This window comes from Miniopterus natalensis, chromosome 1, assembly GCF_054644295.1.
Source record: "Miniopterus natalensis isolate mMinNat1 chromosome 1, mMinNat1.hap1, whole genome shotgun sequence".
NCBI classification, from domain to species: domain Eukaryota; kingdom Metazoa; phylum Chordata; class Mammalia; order Chiroptera; family Miniopteridae; genus Miniopterus; species Miniopterus natalensis.
This window is the reverse complement of record NC_142081.1, coordinates 142,478,558-142,496,973: the sequence shown is the minus strand read 5'-3', so window position 1 is coordinate 142,496,973 and position 18,416 is coordinate 142,478,558. Positions and strand designations below refer to the sequence as shown.

The 18,416-nt window shown below is 38.5% G+C and overlaps 1 protein-coding gene across 1 annotated transcript in view; it reads left to right on the top strand.

Moving 5' to 3' along the window:
- BANK1 (B cell scaffold protein with ankyrin repeats 1) overlaps positions 1–18,416 on the top strand; it is a 249,140-nt gene that overhangs the window by 193,824 nt on the left and 36,900 nt on the right. Inside the window, exons 7-9 of the mRNA XM_087816091.1 lie at positions 1,825–1,903; positions 5,645–5,947; positions 11,242–11,544. Coding sequence (XP_087672217.1) covers positions 1,825–1,903; positions 5,645–5,947; positions 11,242–11,544 — 685 coding nt within the window. The remainder of the gene's footprint in view (positions 1–1,824; positions 1,904–5,644; positions 5,948–11,241; positions 11,545–18,416) is intronic.

Below are 18,416 nucleotides of genomic sequence, written 5' to 3'. Positions count from 1 at the left end.
TTGTTCTTAGATTGACTTAAAAATCCAAACTCTCTCCACTGCACCACACAGCCAAATATTAAAGTAATTGGATGTCAGGTTCCATCGTACTTGTCTTTGAAGCCATCATTGATCTTATTAGACAGTTATTACTATATCACTAGACATTATATTTTTCAAAATAAACATGATTGTAAATATAAGAAACTCAAGTAAACACTTGTTCTTTAGTGTAAATATTTCTAAAGATCCTTTTATTTCTGAAAAACATTTACTTTCTGCATAGCCTGACTATACAAAATATCAATTTTATATAAGATTTATGAAAGTGCTCAAATCAGTCAAACTCTTCTATTTTTTTTTTTATTTGAAAGCTATTTCCTTCAAGACATTTTGGAGCTTGTTTGTTTGTACAAATGTCATATAGCTTAAGTTATGACATAAAAATGATTCCCCCAAAAATGATTCCATTAAGCTTCCACCTCAGATGACACACCTACACCTATAAAACACACTTGCTCACAGTTTTGTTTTTTATTAATTCACACTGATCTTGGGCTTATAATGTCTAAGCTTGTGAATAGTAGATAGAAAAAATTTACATAATTCCTGAAATCTTTGAAAACCATTCCTGTTTTTCAATTAGCAAAAACTTTCTTGATATGATTTAAGAGTGTTATGAATTTTTTAATATATTATCTACCTTATGAAATACGGAGGTCGGGCTAATTGGAAAGAATGAATGGCTATATTAAATAATTATTTCAATACCAAAGCATACAAGTATCAATCAACATGTCAATCTCCCTAGTAAAGTTACATGATTTTCATGTTATCATTTGATTGAGTCTACCAATGGAAAAATATAATTTAAAATGGGTGACAAACCAAATTATTGAAGTCAATATGTAGGCTAAGTATTCTTGCACACCAAGGCTGCTATAAAATTAATAATACTTTAATATGGATGCTTTTAATTTTTACAGGGACAGTCCAAATGCAGAGCAAGTAACTTAGCTATTTCAATCAGTTTTATTAAGAACAAAAACATAAGTCATTTGAATTATCACTTGGAGTTCATAGTGACAAAATAAGACCTACATTAATTCAACCAGGCTCCATTTCTTTTTCTAGATGTTTTTGCACAAATAGAACTGTCACCGGTATTATTTAGCTTTCTCTACTAACACAAATGTGTTTCCTGAATGTAGACCCCATGTCTCTTTCAGAGATTATAAGTAAAGACTAGCAATTCCAGAAATAACAGGTGTCTGTCCTTTCTCAGTAACTCTCCCTTCTAAGTGTAGGGGAACTGATCTCAGCAGGACAAACATAAATTCTCTTATTTGGTTTCCTTTTTCTTTTAAAGATGGAAAATAAACCACTTTACAATTTCATGTCTTTCACTGGATTATAATACTTGATGTAACTAAGAATATCTTTTGAACAGATAAAAAGATTCAGAAATATTAAAAGAAAAGAAGGTTCATGGTTTTCAAAAAAAAATAGTTGTGTTCAATTTTATTCGGAGTTATTTATTATACCTAAATTCCATGATTATCATTTTGAATCTGAAAGCACTATAGTTGCAATAAGTTTCATTTTAAATGAATTTATTGCTTAGTTTAGATGTTCTATTGCCCACCCAGTTATACTTTTAATACTGTGTGTCCCTGAGCAATCCTATATGGCACAAATACAAGATAGGTGATATAATCAAATTAAAGTATTTAAATACAAGCTTTATTTTTATCTCCATGTACCAGCTTTTCACTTGGTATATGTAAAGTGCAGATTTATTAAGATTAATGCATATTATTGAAAATTACATTTTATTTTTTTCAGATCCAAACAATCAGTAGAAATAATGAGCCAGAACATGACTATGAAGAGGATTTTCCATCACTTTCTGCATATTTTCCAAGTAAGTGTTTCTATGTGTTATATATAATGTATATATGTAATGCTTGCATTACATATATGTAACTGGAAAAGTAAGACTGAAGAGAGAATGAAAAAGTAATTAACTGAATGACTCCTACTTTATAATATGGCACAGATATTACATAAGTATCTTGTTATTTTAAATACTTCTAAGTTCAATGTTTAATAATCAAACACCTGTTTTTCCTACCCAAAGAAAACACACAAGTCAGGTTGATGTACATATTCTATTTAACAGCTATGTTTTTTCAGTTCGTTTCTATTTTTAAACAAAGCCACATTGTTTTCAGACCTTAGTTTCGTCAGCTGCGATAGAATGTAATTCTGCTGTCTGGTGTCTGAAGGCTAATTCAGAGTCTTGCAGATATATGTCGCCGTGCGCAGGATGCCGGCTTCCCCGGCGTGTGACAGCTTGCTTCAGCAGCATGCCGGATACGCGTCTCCCGCCTCACATTTCCCACCTGGAAGCCCTAATTCCTGCCACTGCCAACCTACTCCACCTGCTGGCTTCCCCCTCCCAGGAAGGGAAGATTCTGCTCTTAGTCATTCAGTCCCCAAACCCTGCTCGCCTGTCACCTTTTTACCACCTTCAAAATAGAGCCAGCTTTCAGCCACTTCTCCCACTTCTTTGTGATTATTCCTAGTCCACGCTGCCATCAGCTCCCCCTGGAGTATTGCAGTTGCACCCTGGCTTTCAATGGGGGGCTATTTTCTGTCCCCAAAAGAAGATATTTGTCAATGAATGGAGTTGGGTTTTTTTCCAGTCACAGTTTATATACATTCAGGGTTAGTTTGTATTTGTTTCAGGTGTGCAGCATGGTGGTTAGACAATCATGTACTTTACAAAGTGTTCCCCCGGATATTTTCAGTACCCACCTGGCACCATACATAGTTATTACAATATTATTGACTATATTCTTTATGCTTTAGGTCGCCATGACTATTTTGTAACTACCAATCTGTACTTCCCAACCCCTTCACCTCCTTCACAAGGTCCTCCAACCCCTTTCCCCTTTGGCAACCATTAGATTGTTCTCTGTGCCTCTAAGCTGGTTTCAATTTTGGTGGTTTCTTTATTTTGTTCTTTAGATTCCACATATAAGTGAAATCCAATGATAGTTGTCTTTTACTGACTTTTTGAACGGAAATGGTTTTATTGCCATGATTTGAGAAGGGAGGTTTGCAACTGGCATTTAGAGAGCAGAGACAACAGAAATGCAGCTAAATATGCTACAGAACATGCCCCACACAGCACAGGAGCATCTGGTCCAAAATGTCAATAGCAGGGCTTTTAAGAAACTCCACTCGTATCAGCTTCCACATTTGCCACCCGAATATACTGTTTCATGAAGGAACTAATAATCACTTTTCTGTTCCAAACCCTCCAATACCTGCCCATCATATTTATAATCTTTATCATCAGTGACAAGGCCCTAGATCTTCATCCTGTCTCTCACCCCTTCCCTGCTGGTTCACGTCCCTGTAACATCTCACACAGCAAGCACGCTTTTGCCTCAGGGCATTTGCGCTTTTAACAGTGCACGGTTGAAGCTCAGCTAAGCATTATTGACCACTAGTTTTTCAGATGATAGGCTAACCTGCAAATCAAATGAATTTAAATACAATGCTTTAACTAACATACTTTGGCAAAATCAATAAACTTTCAACTTTATTGCAGAACACAAAACAATGCTAAATATTAAAGGAATGCATTACTACATGAGGTTTTAATGTTATCCATTTTATTATTATTTGAATGAAAATAAAAGTGATGATAAAGTGATGATTAATAATGACCATATATTCAGTATGACATCTAATCCTCAGAAAAACTGTAGTAAGGAAACATTATTTCAGTTATTTGTACAGAGCGATTTCATTCCTATAGAACAGTTTGGACCTGGGACTGTCTCATACGTGAAATTCAGGGTGACTGGGCTCAGGCCTCAGGCTCTTTCATGAGAGGGAGTGAAGCATTGCTATGAAACTTCCTAACTCCCACTGACTCGCTATCTGACTCTCCAGGGTTGGATTCCAGGTTTGGGCATATTTGACAAGAACCAAGAAGACTCTCTTGCTTAGACAGTGCAGACATAAGCCTTAAACACGGAATACCACAGCAGAAGGGTGGCTACAAGTAATTTCCTATAGTGTGAATGTAATTCTAACTTGGTGTTCAAGTTGCCCAGAGAGACATAGTGAAATTCTTTTGCTAGCCCTGAACAATAGTTGCTTTTCAGTTATTTCATCATCTACTCCATCAACATTTCCAGAGACTACTTCATTTCAGGCTCAGTGTTTGGTGTTAGAAGTAGAAAGATGGGATGTGTGCAGAGATCTGCAGGAATGAAAGGCTGGCTGCCCTGCCTAGGCTGGTAATTAGAGAATCTTGGTTTGCATCTCTAGTACTGGCAGTTGTATCTTTCTCCTTTCTCACGTAAGAGAAAAATAAAAATTAAAAAAATCCCATGTAGAAATATAGGGTACCCTCATAGGTGCGATTTTTCCACACGACTAACTGATTTTCTCATTGCTGAAAATTTCCTACAATGTAACCTTTCATTTAAAAAAGCTCTTTTTTCTTTTCTTTTTTTCCCATTTTTTTCCTTTTCATGGAATTTATTGGGGTGAAACTGGCTAACAAAATTATACAGGTTTCAGGTGCACAGTTCTACAACACATCATCTGTACACTGTATTGTATGTTGACCACCCCAAATCAAGCCTCTGTCCATCACCATTTATCCCCCCCATACCCTCCTCCACCTCCCCCCCCTTCCTCAGGCAACTGCCATATATTCGTCCTTTTTTCTATACTCTTTGGCTTCTTTAGCTGTATTTTAGTTTAACAACACTCTAAAACAATTATTTGCTTTCCTTTTGCACTGACAATAACAATTCACATATTCCCTGCAATACAGAGATTCAAAAGTTTTGTTTTAAAATTTTGTGAATCCTTAATTTAGGGCAGAATTTTTCTAAAGAAAACATAAACAACTTTTTTAAGATTTAAAGCTATTGCATTATAATATCTTTTTTTTTTTCTTCCTGAGTCATTAGAGAGCATTTATTGTGTACAGTATAAAAACAAATGTTGGAATCATGATTCTTAAATGAAGGGAATTTGGATCCTTTGATTAAATTTCAGGATAGAATACCTTTTACAGGCAAGAGAACTGAGCCTTAGAAAGATGCACCTGCTATTGGTAACTTGGATGCCTTCCAAACTAAAAACACCTTAATACTTTTCTCAAGTAATATTTTCAAGAATGAAAGTACCATCTGTTGATATATAGTAAAACGATAACTAAATAAGAATCAAAGATTTATTTTTCTTGCATTGTTCTAGAAGCAAATTAAGATTTATTTTTTTCTGTCTTTATCTTTTCCATCACTTATGTCAGTCATACTATTTTCTAATAAAAATGCAGTAATGCAGTCATATCTATGAGTCTGCTTGAACAGTAACTCTAGAGAATCAGAATATTATACATACGAGTGTGCCCCATACCGAGGCAGCTTTACCTGTTCATTTGGCAAATATTTTAAAAGCCCGAGAATGACTGTTCACCAAAATTATGCATTTATCAGCTTTCCACGACATCATGTCACATCGTAAAAGTTTTATTAGCAGTACTACCACTTCTGCATGAAATTACAAACTAGGAGCTGGCTCCGGATGGCGCGTTTGAGTGAAATCATCCTGTCTTCCTCATACACAGCCCCGCAGAGCCCAGCGTGTCCCGGCGGCGGGGGCCGGGCGGCCAGGCCGGGCGCCGAGGGCGCCGAGGCCGGAGGCGCCGCCGAGCCCGCCCGGCCCGAGGGGCGCCGCGGGAGTGCCGAGGACCAGTACGACGACCTGTACATGTTCATCCCCGGGGACGGCGACGGCGACGGGGACCGGGACCGGGACGGCGCGGACAGCAGCGCGCGGGAGCCGCCCCTGGGCGACCACAGGCCGCCTCTGCCCCCGCCGCGCCCCGCGGCCGCCCTGCCGCTGGAGAGGCCTCGCTGCACCGCGCAGGGTAAGCTCAGGGTGCGAGCGGCGGCCAAGGACTTGGGCTGACGGACAGCCCACAGCGGACAGCCCACAGCGTGTACAGGCCGGGCGGAGGCGGGCGGCCCGACCCTGGGGCGGCTTGGCTGTGTGCCTGAACGCCAGGGCCGGGGAATCAGGCAGGGGATGCCTGCCGCTAACCCTCCTTCCTCCTTCCTGCCTCCTTCCTCCTTCCTGCCTCCTTCCTTCCTTCCACCCTTCCTTCCTTCCTTCCTTCCTTCCTTCCTTCCTTCCTTCCTTCCTTCCTTCCTTCCTTCCTTCCTTCCACCCTTCCTTCCACCCTTCCACCCTTCCTTCCTTCCACCCTTCCTTCCTTCCTTCCTTCCTTCCTTCCTTCCTTCCTTCCTTCCTTCCTTCCTTCCACCCTTCCTTCCACCCTTCCACCCTTCCTTCCTTCCTTCCTTCCTTCCTTCCTTCCTTCCACCCTTCCTTCCTTCCTTCCTTCCACCCTTCCTTCCACCCTTCCACCCTTCCTTCCTTCCACCCTTCCTTCCTTCCTTCCTTCCTTCCTTCCTTCCTTCCTTCCTTCCTTCCTTCCTTCCTTCCACCCTTCCTTCCACCCTTCCTTCCTTCCACCCTTCCTTCCTTCCTTCCTTCCTTCCTTCCTTCCTTCCTTCCTTCCTTCCTTCCTTCCTTCCACCCTTCCTTCCACCCTTCCTTCCACCCTTCCTTCCACCCTTCCTTCCTTCCTTCCTTCCTTCCTTCCTTCCTTCCTTCCTTCCTTCCTTCCACCCTTCCTTCCTTCCACCCTTCCTTCCTTCCACCCTTCCTTCCTTCCTTCCTTCCTTCCTTCCTTCCTTCCTTCCTTCCTTCTTCCTTCCTTCCACCCTTCCTTCCTTCCACCCTTCCTTCCTTCCACCCTTCCTTCCTTCCACCCTTCCTTCCTTCCTTCCTTCCTTCCTTCCACCCTTCCTTCCTTCCTTCCTTCCTTCCTTCCTTCCTTCCTTCCACCCTTCCTTCCACCCTTCCTTCCACCCTTCCTTCCTTCCACCCTTCCTTCCTTCCTTCCACCCTTCCTTCCTTCCACCCTTCCTTCCACCCTTCCTTCCTTCCTTCCTTCCTTCCTTCCTTCCTTCCTTCCTTCCTTCCACCCTTCCTTCCACCCTTCCTTCCTTCCTTCCTTCCTTCCACCCTTCCTTCCTTCCTTCCTTCCTTCCTTCCACCCTTCCTTCCTTCCACCCTTCCTTCCTTCCACCCTTCCTTCCTTCCTTCCTTCCTTCCACCCTTCCTTCCTTCCTTCCTTCCTTCCACCCTTCCTTCCTTCCTTCCTTCCTTCCTTCCTTCCTTCCACCCTTCCTTCCTTCCTTCCTTCCTTCCTTCCTTCCTTCCTTCCTTCCTTCCTTCCTCCTTCCTTCCTCCCTCCCTCCCTCCCTCCCTCCTTTCTTCCTTCCTTCCTCCTTCCTTCCTTCCACCCTTCCTTCCTTCCTTCCTTCCTTCCTTCCTTCCTTCCTTCCTTCCTTCCTTCCTTCCACCCTTCCACCCTTCCACCCTTCCTTCCACCCTTCCTTCCACCCTTCCTTCCTTCCTTCCTTCCTCCTTCCTCCCTTCCACCCTTCCTTCCTTCCACCCTCCCTTCCTTCCTTCCGCCCTTCCTTCCACCCTTCCTTCCACCCTTCCTCCCTTCCTTCTTTCCTCCTGGAACATCTCATTGCAAAGCTTTAAGTAAGTAAAAAAATAAAACAAGGAAGTAGTCTGTAAATTCTTCCCATGAAATATACCTCAAGTAATATGGAAAAGTAAATGACAACTTTGCTTCTGAAAAATAGTCTTAGTCTTCCAGCAAAAGGGAAAGGCTGATGGAGCACAGATTTAAAAATGACCTTGGGCGTTTCGGTCAGTTGGTAGCTCCAAGGGGAGCAAGTGTCAGAGGATTTGTCATTCACTGCATTGAGACGGAAGCCAAAGAGCGCTCTGTGTATATGCTTAAGTGGGGGAACAGGTACGTGACAGTGACTATTTGCTCCCAGATGCAGGATGAAGGCGTTCAATGGGGGAGAAGGGGCGGGGGCATCAAGAAGAGCTTCCATAGCGGCCGCATTGGCCTGGAGTGTGCAACAGGCTGACAAACTCCCAGCTCCACGTTCACTTATAATCACTCCTTTTCACCCACTTTCTTGATTCGTATTTTATATTTACTTTCCAAAATCTGAAATATTTTTACAAAGAAAATGTAATAAGGAAGATGAAAGAAACCTCTATTATTAAAATCCCATTTGTCACAATACTTTAGTTGTCAAGTCATAGAAAGTTATAAAGTATATAAACAATATTTTAAAAAGTAAATTTTAAAGCCATGAAACTTAACATTTGTGTCCTTGAAGACCCTGTTTCTATGAAAGTTCAAGTTGATCAGCTTACCTTGTACTAAGGTTTTTGTCTGTATTTAGAGCTGGAAACTACTGCTTAATGGAAAGTAGAAAAACCTCATGGGCATTCCTCTGATCCATTCACTCATTCAACAGGCATGTATTGATTACCTACTATGTGCCCAGCTCATATAGACCATTAAGATAAATCAATGATGCAGGTATAGCAATCTTGGGAGTGGAGAGAGGGACATAGATTAGTAATACACTCACATCAAAATTCTGGTATATTTTTGTCATTTTAACAGATGGGAATAATTTCATAAAAGTATTAAAATTAATTGTTAAGAGGCAAAGTTGTCTCGTATCAGGTTAATGCTCTTAAAGGAGCTAATGTTAAATTATATTTTTTCCTAATGGACATTTCTATATATGATGTGTTGAATAGGAGGTCTAAAATTGCTCTACACAGAGTATTCACCAAAAATCTAACACTAGAAGTGTAATTTTGGTTAATATATTTTCTGAAAAGTACCAAATATAAAAAGCAAAATAAAACAAAAACTCACTCCTTTTACTTAAAATCTGTTTTTACATTTCATATGTAGTGTTACTTTTTATTAAATATGTTTTTACTGATTTCAGAGAGAGGAAGGGAGAGGGAGAGAGAGATAGAAACATCAGTGATGAGAGAGTCATTGATCGGCTGCCTCCTGCACACCCCCTACTGGGGATGAGCCTGCAACCCGGGCATGTGCCCTGAGAATCTCAGGGTGACCTTCTGGTTCATAGGTCAACACTCAACCACTGAGCAACACCAGCCAGGCTGTAGTGTTACTTTTAGTCTCATCTTTTCGTAGGGCTGATATTGGCAGTAAATGGAAAATAAAATGCTAATATTTTTTCTTAAAATACTTTGATTACTGTTTTTGAAAGTAAAACTTCCACCTTTTTTTTTTTTTTTTTTGGCCAGAGACTTTGCATGGGTTCTTTGACTTTAGTTAGTGATAACTTAAAGGAATTGTGCTTTAAGAGTAGCTTCCATATGTCCTCAAGTGATTGTCATCAATGCCCTAAGAATCAAATTCCCCATCATGGATTTATGGACATGTCCACTGTAGAAAACAATAACATAGAACACTACAGACCACCTTTCAGTTTGCAAATAGCTCATTATCTCTTTTTAACTTTACAACAAACTTACAAGGCAGCCATCACTTAGGATCCCTCTTTGACTCAGACCTAAGACCTTAGAGCCTGTAATTAGAATGTGTCAACTACTTCTCTAAACAAGTCTCCTGGGACTTTATGGATTCTTTTATGTGTTATACACTCTTGCTCCAATTATTTCAAAAATTGAAATTATAGAAGTGATTTATTTTAATCTTTATTTGCTAATATACAACCTGTGTTGAGAAAGTACAGGTCCCACTCTGACATGAAAAGTGCCATCTGATACACTGAGAAATAAAATGTAAAATGTATTACTTCTAGTGCAAGCCCAACTTTAGAAAGAGTTGGGAAGGGAAGTGGGTGGAGAAACAAAGATAACAGTTCAGGAAATCAGTTCATAAAAGTAAGATAGTTGACACATTACACTAAAAATAAAACACTGTAAAAGTGTTTCCCACACACTAAATCTGGTTTCACCTGTGATGCTGTCAGTGAAACAGAAGTCACGAAGTCAGAATCTCAATATTGAATTATTCTTAGGGGAAAAGGCAAGTCACGGTGATTTTAAAGTTAGTTATAGGAGTGTAGGTCTGTATACTTGGGTTAAACTCACTGAAACAATCATATCAAGGACTGTTGGAAGATGATTTTAGTCTCCCCTCATATGCCTAGTCCTCCCAAATCTTTTCAGAATAATATTTTATTATTCTTCTCTACAACTCATCTTTCTCTTTAGCTCCTAAGTTTTTCCACTAAAATAGTCATAAATAAACTAAATATTTTTTTGGTCAAAGTTTCACCCAAGAGAAAGAATAATAATCTTCCTCCAGTTTACATGCTTGAATCTTCCAGACAATACAGAAAAGCAATGATTTTTTTTGGTCAGTAACTGAAATCTTTTCCATTTTATTATTTTCAGCAATACTTTAAGCAAAACATTTTTCAAGGGTAAAATTTTTTTAAATTCTCATTGACTGGGCCTGGCAGAGAGCCATTAAAATTATTTTCAACTGGTTCATTAACCAAAGTATGATATCTTTGTTTTCTAAATAACTGCCACTAAAATATTTTAATACATTTTTATAAAAATATGTAAAGATTTTACTAAGTATGAAAACCATCAAAGAGTATTCATTATTTTAATATGAATTAATGTTCAAGGCGTTGATTAGCCATGCCATCTTTTAGGTCATAAACCCTATTTTCAGTGTTCTTTACCTAAGAATAAGGGTCATGTTGGCTTGTAGAAATCAAGAGTTTGAAGGTCAGTTTGTCATCATCAGAGTGAGACTTACTTTAAGAAACCAAATGACAGAGCTTTTAGCTATTCAACCTTGTCATTTTCAGAGAAATTAAATTTTAGTCAGAATACCTAGTGCACACCCTATGGAAGGTAAAATGTCTTCAAATGAAAAATATTATACTTGAAAGTATAAGAGTATTATATTTGAAACATACAAGTTTTCAAAGCATTTGGAATTTGAGGTTTAATGTTATAACTTGATTTCCTGATATTAAATCATTCATAAACTATGCAGAAACTATTTATATGCTTCTGTTTTAAAAGAAATCCAGGTTTTAAACATTTTTTTCTAAACAAAATTAACCATTACAAACTGCAGGAGGATATGTTAGTAAATTCCATGGCTCACTTTTCTGTTTTTGGAATTTATGGTATAATATATAAATTTATTAGGGGAGAAGATCAAGCAAGTCATAGACGAACATTGAAAATATTCCATATAACCAAGGAGTAACAGCCATCTAAATATTTCGTAAGCAGGGAAAATGTTGGAAGGCCAAATGGAAAGAAGTCAGAGTTGGTGCAATTCCAGTGCAAAACAGGAAACAGGAGGTGAACCCGAAGGAGAGGAAGAAAAGACAGAAGCTGCAAAGGAGCTGGAGGAGGAAGACCCGTACACCTTTGCTGAGATCGATGACAGTGAATATGACATGATACTGGCCAATAGGAGTACAAAGAAAAAACTTGGAGGCCGGTCTTTCATTATAAACAGACCTCCTGCCCCCACGCCTCGACCCACAAATATCCCTCCGAAAGCAGAAACCACACCTTACATAGCTCAAGGTAATGTCTTTTGTTGTCGTTTGTTTGTGTGTGTTTGGGGGTGGGGTGGTTCTCTTTTTTGGTTGGATCTAAAACCCCGAAGATAAAAAAGATATTTTCCTGTCATAGGTGAGTTGTATTGGCCTATTTTAAAATTTAGAAATACAGTGAATAAAGCAAAGAATTAATAAATAGGAGCCTGGTTTCTAATTCTTCATTAAAAAGGATAATTTTGATAAACTTTCCAAAGAACATGAAACCATAGCATGTGTGACGAAATTCTGTTTGACATTTCCATAATTCTACAAGAGGGAAGCTCAACTATGAATAATGTGCAACATAAGAAAAGAAGGTAGGTACTCTACTTTTTGCTCCTAATTCCATTTAATATAACTTTAAATATCTAAACAGCTTGAATGCTAGAATCTCAGATATGTAACCACAAATTCTCTGATAATTGCACTTCACCCAATGATTAAGAGTCACTTCATCTATCATAGGATCTCTACTTTAGACATCAGTTTTTCCTTCTCATTCATTACTCAGTTGGATCTAAATAAAATCTGACAAATCCCTAGAGCTATTTTTATACCTATAACCACAAGAGGTTGTATTGACTCGACTCATTTGTTAACTCTCTGGTTCGGTACAGTCCGTGAGTCCAGAGTGTCTAGGAGATGACTTTTATTCGTCAGTGCAATGCATGCAAATAAATGTGTTGAGTGCCTTCTGGGGCTAAGATACCATCCTAGGAACTGAGACTATGGAATAAAACAATGTCTCCATCTCAGAGGAGTTTCTAGGCAACACATATGCAAATAAATAGAGTACAATGTGACCATTTATTAGAGATTTTTGAACAAAATGTTTGGAATCAAACAAAATTTGTGGGTGATAACTAAAGCTGAGAGGCAACAGATTGTACATTTAAATAATCCAAACCAGCTACAGAAACAGGAAACTTAAATATATATACCACAAATCTACCCAAAAGTAACATAGTTACTCATATGTGCTTAATAGGTTCAAAAGAAATCATTCTATTGCTTAAACAGTGTGTATCAAGAGACTTGTATAAGAAAATTGAGAAAGTATATATAAGTTATTTACCAGTGTATAATATACTTATACCTTAACAGTAATCTGATGCAGAAAATGTTCAAGAAACTATTAAAAATTGAGAAATGATGACAAATTAAAAAATGTTTCAGCTAAAATAAAATGTTCTGGAACAATTATCTAGATTATTAAGGCAGGGGAGAAGCTGTAATTAGAAATTCTCAGAACGTCATAGTGACCTCAAAAACATTATTGGCTCTTTGACAAGGTTACTCCATACCAATAATTTTTAAAGAGAGGACATAAATGTTGCTCTATGAAATAATTTAGTTATATTTTAGAAATCATGAAAGAGGTGCACCATCTTCTCTGTCCTGATCCTGGAGTTCTCAGGGCCACAAGGACAGACTCTCCCGTGGTGTGGTTCTCTTTGCGCGGTGTCTTGTCCTACAGTTGGCTGCCGTGGCCTTGTTTTCCACGAGCTCTTTCCTGTTCTCTGTTTGTTCTTCTTTGTACAATTCTTTTTCTTTTGTCCTTATTGGGGGGGTGGGGGGGCAGTAGAATTCAAAATTTTGGTTATTGTTTCTGTTTCATTTTGCTTTTATTTTTAATTTGGGTTTTTTTATTTTTTCCAGTTCTCATGCTGTCTTTATTATCTTTGTTGTTTGTGCTGCCTGGAGTGCATAATACTGCCATCAAATATCTGGCTCTCAGCTATATTTTTATGGTTAAAAACAACACACCAAAATCCTAAGTGAAAAACTCTATTTGTTAACGTGTGGGCTACGTTGTAGGGTGCTGGGGAGGTAATGAGCTCTTTCACTGAATTACCCCAAAAATATTAGTTTATATAGATCTATTCTCCTATGCTTTCCAATTTTTCTGAAATAAAATCCAACTAACTCTAATCTACATTTATATATCTAGTTGCCAGCACTGGGAGATCAGAGTGTGGGAAGAAGACGGAAATTTCACCATTTAGAATGCACAGTTTAACATGTTCTCCCTGTATTCGGTTGAGTGTGTAATGCCTGCCTCCCACTGGGCCTCATGGCTGATGGCCAGAACCATTTCTGTTCAATTTCTCCAAAAAATAAAACTTCCATCATGAATGATTACCTAATTTCATTAGAGAAGGAATTTGGGGCTATGGCTGCTTTAGATTTTTAATCAATCCCCAGGCATAAGAGAACTTAGATGGTTTTTCTCCTCATTTATGTATTTATTAATTGCATTAAAATGTATTAAGTACCAAATAATAAAGCATTTCTGTGTATTATGTAAATTTGCTACGTGACAATGGTATAATTTGTCATACACACGCACAGGAACTTAAAAAAAACCTTAGAAATCTTGAGTTTCTAAGAAGTTTTAAAGGCTATTTATCTCACCAACTTATAAACCACTCTTCAAAATTCATAAGAATTCTCTCTAATTCAAAAACACAATCTAATTTATTCTCACAACATTTGTGTTAGATGTAGAGAGGAGCCAGTGTTTATAATGTCTTTTTTTTTTTTTTTCATTTAAGTATTTAAAAACTGCTATGGTTATTTGCCCCACATCCCAAATCAGTAGCAAAAACTGAACTGCAAGTGAGATCGCCAAAGTCGCTTTTCATTCATTATTTCTCCCTTTTCGCTTTCACCGGGATGTGTTTGCTTGCCTCTTCCTTTATGCTACTGATTGTTGTTTGTCCCGTTCCCACATCAGTAAAACACTGTCTCATCAGCCAATTCTTTCTTGAAGTTCTTTGCATTTCACAGGATAAAAGTCATCAGATCTTTTCTCTTTTTTTCTAGCTCATGCAAATAGATTAAATAGAATTGCTACCATTTCCCAGAAAGCCACCCATTCAATTAGAACATTAAATTGCCCCAATTCTTGATAGAGCACAGAAGTGGTAGCAGAATGTTGGCACATCCAGGCTGTGTCAATGTAGCCAAAATAGAAGGATGTGGAGCAGGGGGAGGAAGAAGATTGCAGGATGCAGAATCCCAACTCAGTATTTCAGAAACTCAAGAAAATACTGCTGAAGAGACTAGGCAAACAAACCAGGGAGACACAGGGAAATCATGTTAGCTTTTGTGAGATAATTGAAAATATATATTAGTGTCTACCCCTGGCACAGAGCTCCTGAAACCCTTGTAATTTCCTGAGTAACATGTGTCTTTTGTTCTAACAAGGCAACTCTGTGTGGACTCCTGGATGGGGCTGGTCTCCGGGAAGACCAAGACATGATTAGAAGCTTGGAATTTTCAGCCCCACCCTCCATTCTCTTGAGAAGGGAGAAGGGCTGAAAATGGAGTTAATGATTAATTATGTCTGTGTGAAGAAGCCACTATAAAATCCCAAAAGGAAGGGGTTCTGAGAGCACCCAGGTTGGCAAACATATCCACATTGGGAAGGTGACACACCCAACTCTATGAGGACAGAAAACTCCTGCGCTTGGGACCCTCCCAGACCTCACCCCATATATCTCTTCATCTGACTGTTCATCTGTATCCTTTATCACATTCTTTAATAAACATATAAATATAAGTAGGTGTTACCCTGAGTTGTATGAAGAGGGGAGCCCACACAGAATGGGACAAAGTTCTAGGATATCTGCATACAGCCAAGCATTCTGACTTTTCACACAGCATAACACATCAGAGAGGAGCTGTTTCCACCATCACCATCTCCTGCCCCCAGGAATGTAACATTAGTGCATAAGTAAACTATGGATTCTATTCCAGAGATATGTTTCTGATTTCTTAATTCAATTTCTGTTATACCATACCTAATTTTTGTTAACAACCCCCCAAAATAACTCATTTTTAGTGTAAAGTTTTTGAAGTCTGCTGCTTTCATACATTGTATTCTCCCTTCCTTTTTCTCCCTATAATATTGAAAAGGAACAGGTTCATTAAGTTTCAAGAATATAGAGGAATTAACGGATTTACAGTGCTTCTTGGTGTCAGCATTCTTGATTTAAAACAAATCAAGGAAACAAAATGAGCACTTTGCATAGTGTAGATAGATTGGTAGTAAAACTATATTCATAAATCATGCAAAGTGATGACTGCCTACCAGGCAAAATTTTTTAGCATCAAAGAACAATTTCCCATTTTCCCCTCACATAATTAATAGAACCAAGATCCTTCTTCAGGATCCATGTTTCTGATTTGGAGTAGAATATAATTTCCCTTTCAATTTTCAATTGCTACGGAGTTGTCCTTGGCATTTTGCAGTGCAACAAAGCTGTATATGACCTTTTTGAGAGCTACTCAGCTACCAGGACCCTAAAATGTCAAGTACAACTCAGTTGCTCTCAGAAATTTTCCACTTGCAATTCACTTATACTTGAAATGGATCACATACAATATAGCTGAAATGCAAACATAAAAAAAGACCTTGTAGAATCTCTTCGGAAAATTAATCCACATCATTGTAAGTGTGGCAGAGTGGAATGGTCTCTGTGCTCATTAGTGAAGAGAGATGGTCAAGTAGATTAAAGTAGGCTTTAGGTCAAGTGCCTTTGGCCCTACTCTTTGACTGGGTGACCTTGTCCAAACCATTTAGCTTCAGGATTTAGTATGTATATTACAGGTGCTCTCAGTACAGAGAAACGTATTTATCATTCTATTTGCAAGCCCAGTGTCCCTCTATCTGCCTCTCCCCTTTCCCTGACAGGGTGCTGGTGCAGCTCTTCAAAGGAGCAGTTGTTTCGACCTGTGCCCACACGGTTTGTTCATTAGAGGGTATCAAGCCTGCTTGCGTAATTCAAGCATTGTGATGTGCTCTTTCTATCCTCACAGTGGAACAGCGGGGACACATGGAATAAAACCTAAGAAGGGCTTTGCAGACCACCTGTTAGGGTGTCGGTATAAAAATGATGAACTTTTCTAGCCTCATCTTCCAGAAATTCAGTTTCTTTATATTAGTGAAGGAGGAAGAAGACAGTAAACTATGGTATGAATCGACACTAAAGGATTTGTATTTCATGTGAAAATAAATGCAGATATCATTGTGCTTAGATTTTCATTCTACAGCAAAGTGAATTCTAATATTTTTCTCTTTAACACATGACATTTCTAGAGTCTCTGTTAAAGATGTCTTTAGTGAGAAGCTTAATAGTCTGGGTAGTAGTTCTTAGCTGGTGATGCTTTGCCTCCTAGGACACATTTGGCAATGTTTAAGGACATTTTCAATTGTCCCAACTGGGGCAGTACTATTGGCATTTAGTGGGTGGACATCGGAGATGCGGCTATCCATCCTACAATGCATAGGACAGGCTCCACTGCAAAGAGTTATCTAGTCCAAAACGTCAATAGTGCGAGGTCGAGAAACCATGCCATGGGTTGGTCCCATTACTAAGACAGTAATCATTTGAATACTTGAGAGAACGGTCATCTGAACATGAAATCATGTATCAAACAGCTAGCTATCTGCACAAATTTTCTTTTTTTTCACTTTAGATTTCCTGAATTCAGAATAGTTTTCACCAGCACTTTTAATGTATGTGCCATTTCTTATTCTAATTTAAATATATATTCGTTAGAGACAAATAAGGTGCTCTGTGGGGTTGGCCCACTGGGAAGCACCTCCTCTGGGAACCTGGAAGCTGGTAGAGTGAAATTCAGGATGATTGCGAAGCCAGATGGAACTGAATTTGATTTATGACTTAGCCACTTAAAAGTTGTGTAACTCTGTGTAACAAGTTACACAGCCTTGTTTTATTTGTTTAATATTTTTAATAAAGGACTAATAATATTTCAGAGAGTTTTCATGAGAACTACAACTACAGATGTGTAGGTAGCTGGCACAGGGCAGTCGCTGTGATGAACGTTGTGCTATAATACAGGGATGAGCCAGGACCCGCCATATCTCCCCAGGCACTATGCCTTTTGCTTCTCCCTTTGGGTTTTATATGCCAAGAAATCATCTTGCATGACTTTTCCAAATTATTAACTACCTATATTAAACACTACGTAGAAAAAGTGGGCAGAGCCCCGTCCTGTTGAAAATTTCCATCTGTATATAAATTATTTTCAATCTGCATGTATAGAAATTTGCAGTCTTCTATCACTGAGTCTTATTAACAGAACTGGTATTTAATATTTGTTCAGAGTAAGCATGGCCAGATCCAGATCCTACTGGCTATTTCTCAGGATAGCAACATTTCCTGATACAGGAAAAACAACAGCAAAAATAAACAAACAAAAAACTGAGAAATTACTTTTGGTGATCACTAAGTATGAATCAAAAGGTGAACTCATTCTAGTTTCCAGAGTATTAGTGACTTTCTAACAACGCAAACCACTTCTCTTGAAGCAATAGGGAAACCTACTAAGGATGTTACTAGAGTAATGTATACACTTATATCATTTTCTTATTGACTACAAATGGTCAGGAAGTAACGTAATGAGTTTAATGCAATCATGTGAGAGGAGACGAACCCTCAGTCCAGTGCTGTGCAAGCAAGACACGTGACCTGCCTAGTGACAAGAGGAGGAAGGACCTGCTGCCCAGGGGTGGAGTGGAAACATTTCTAGAATGGAAAAATTCTTATTTGCATCATAAGGGATAAATATGCAAATAAAAATAGTTTGTATCCTACTCTTGTAAAAATTAAGTCCTTTACAAGTAGAAATAATAATTTATAGTGAGATTTCCTGGTTTGTGAGAGGATCTTTATGGAAACACTCTTATCAGACGTTTCCATTATGAATTGGAAAGAAAAATTAATGTTTTCTCCTTAGGAAACCAAAGCATTCATTAGTATTGCCACTGAATTAGAATTTCTATGCCACTTTTCTTCATGCAGGTATGTGCTTTCCAACTTTCCATCT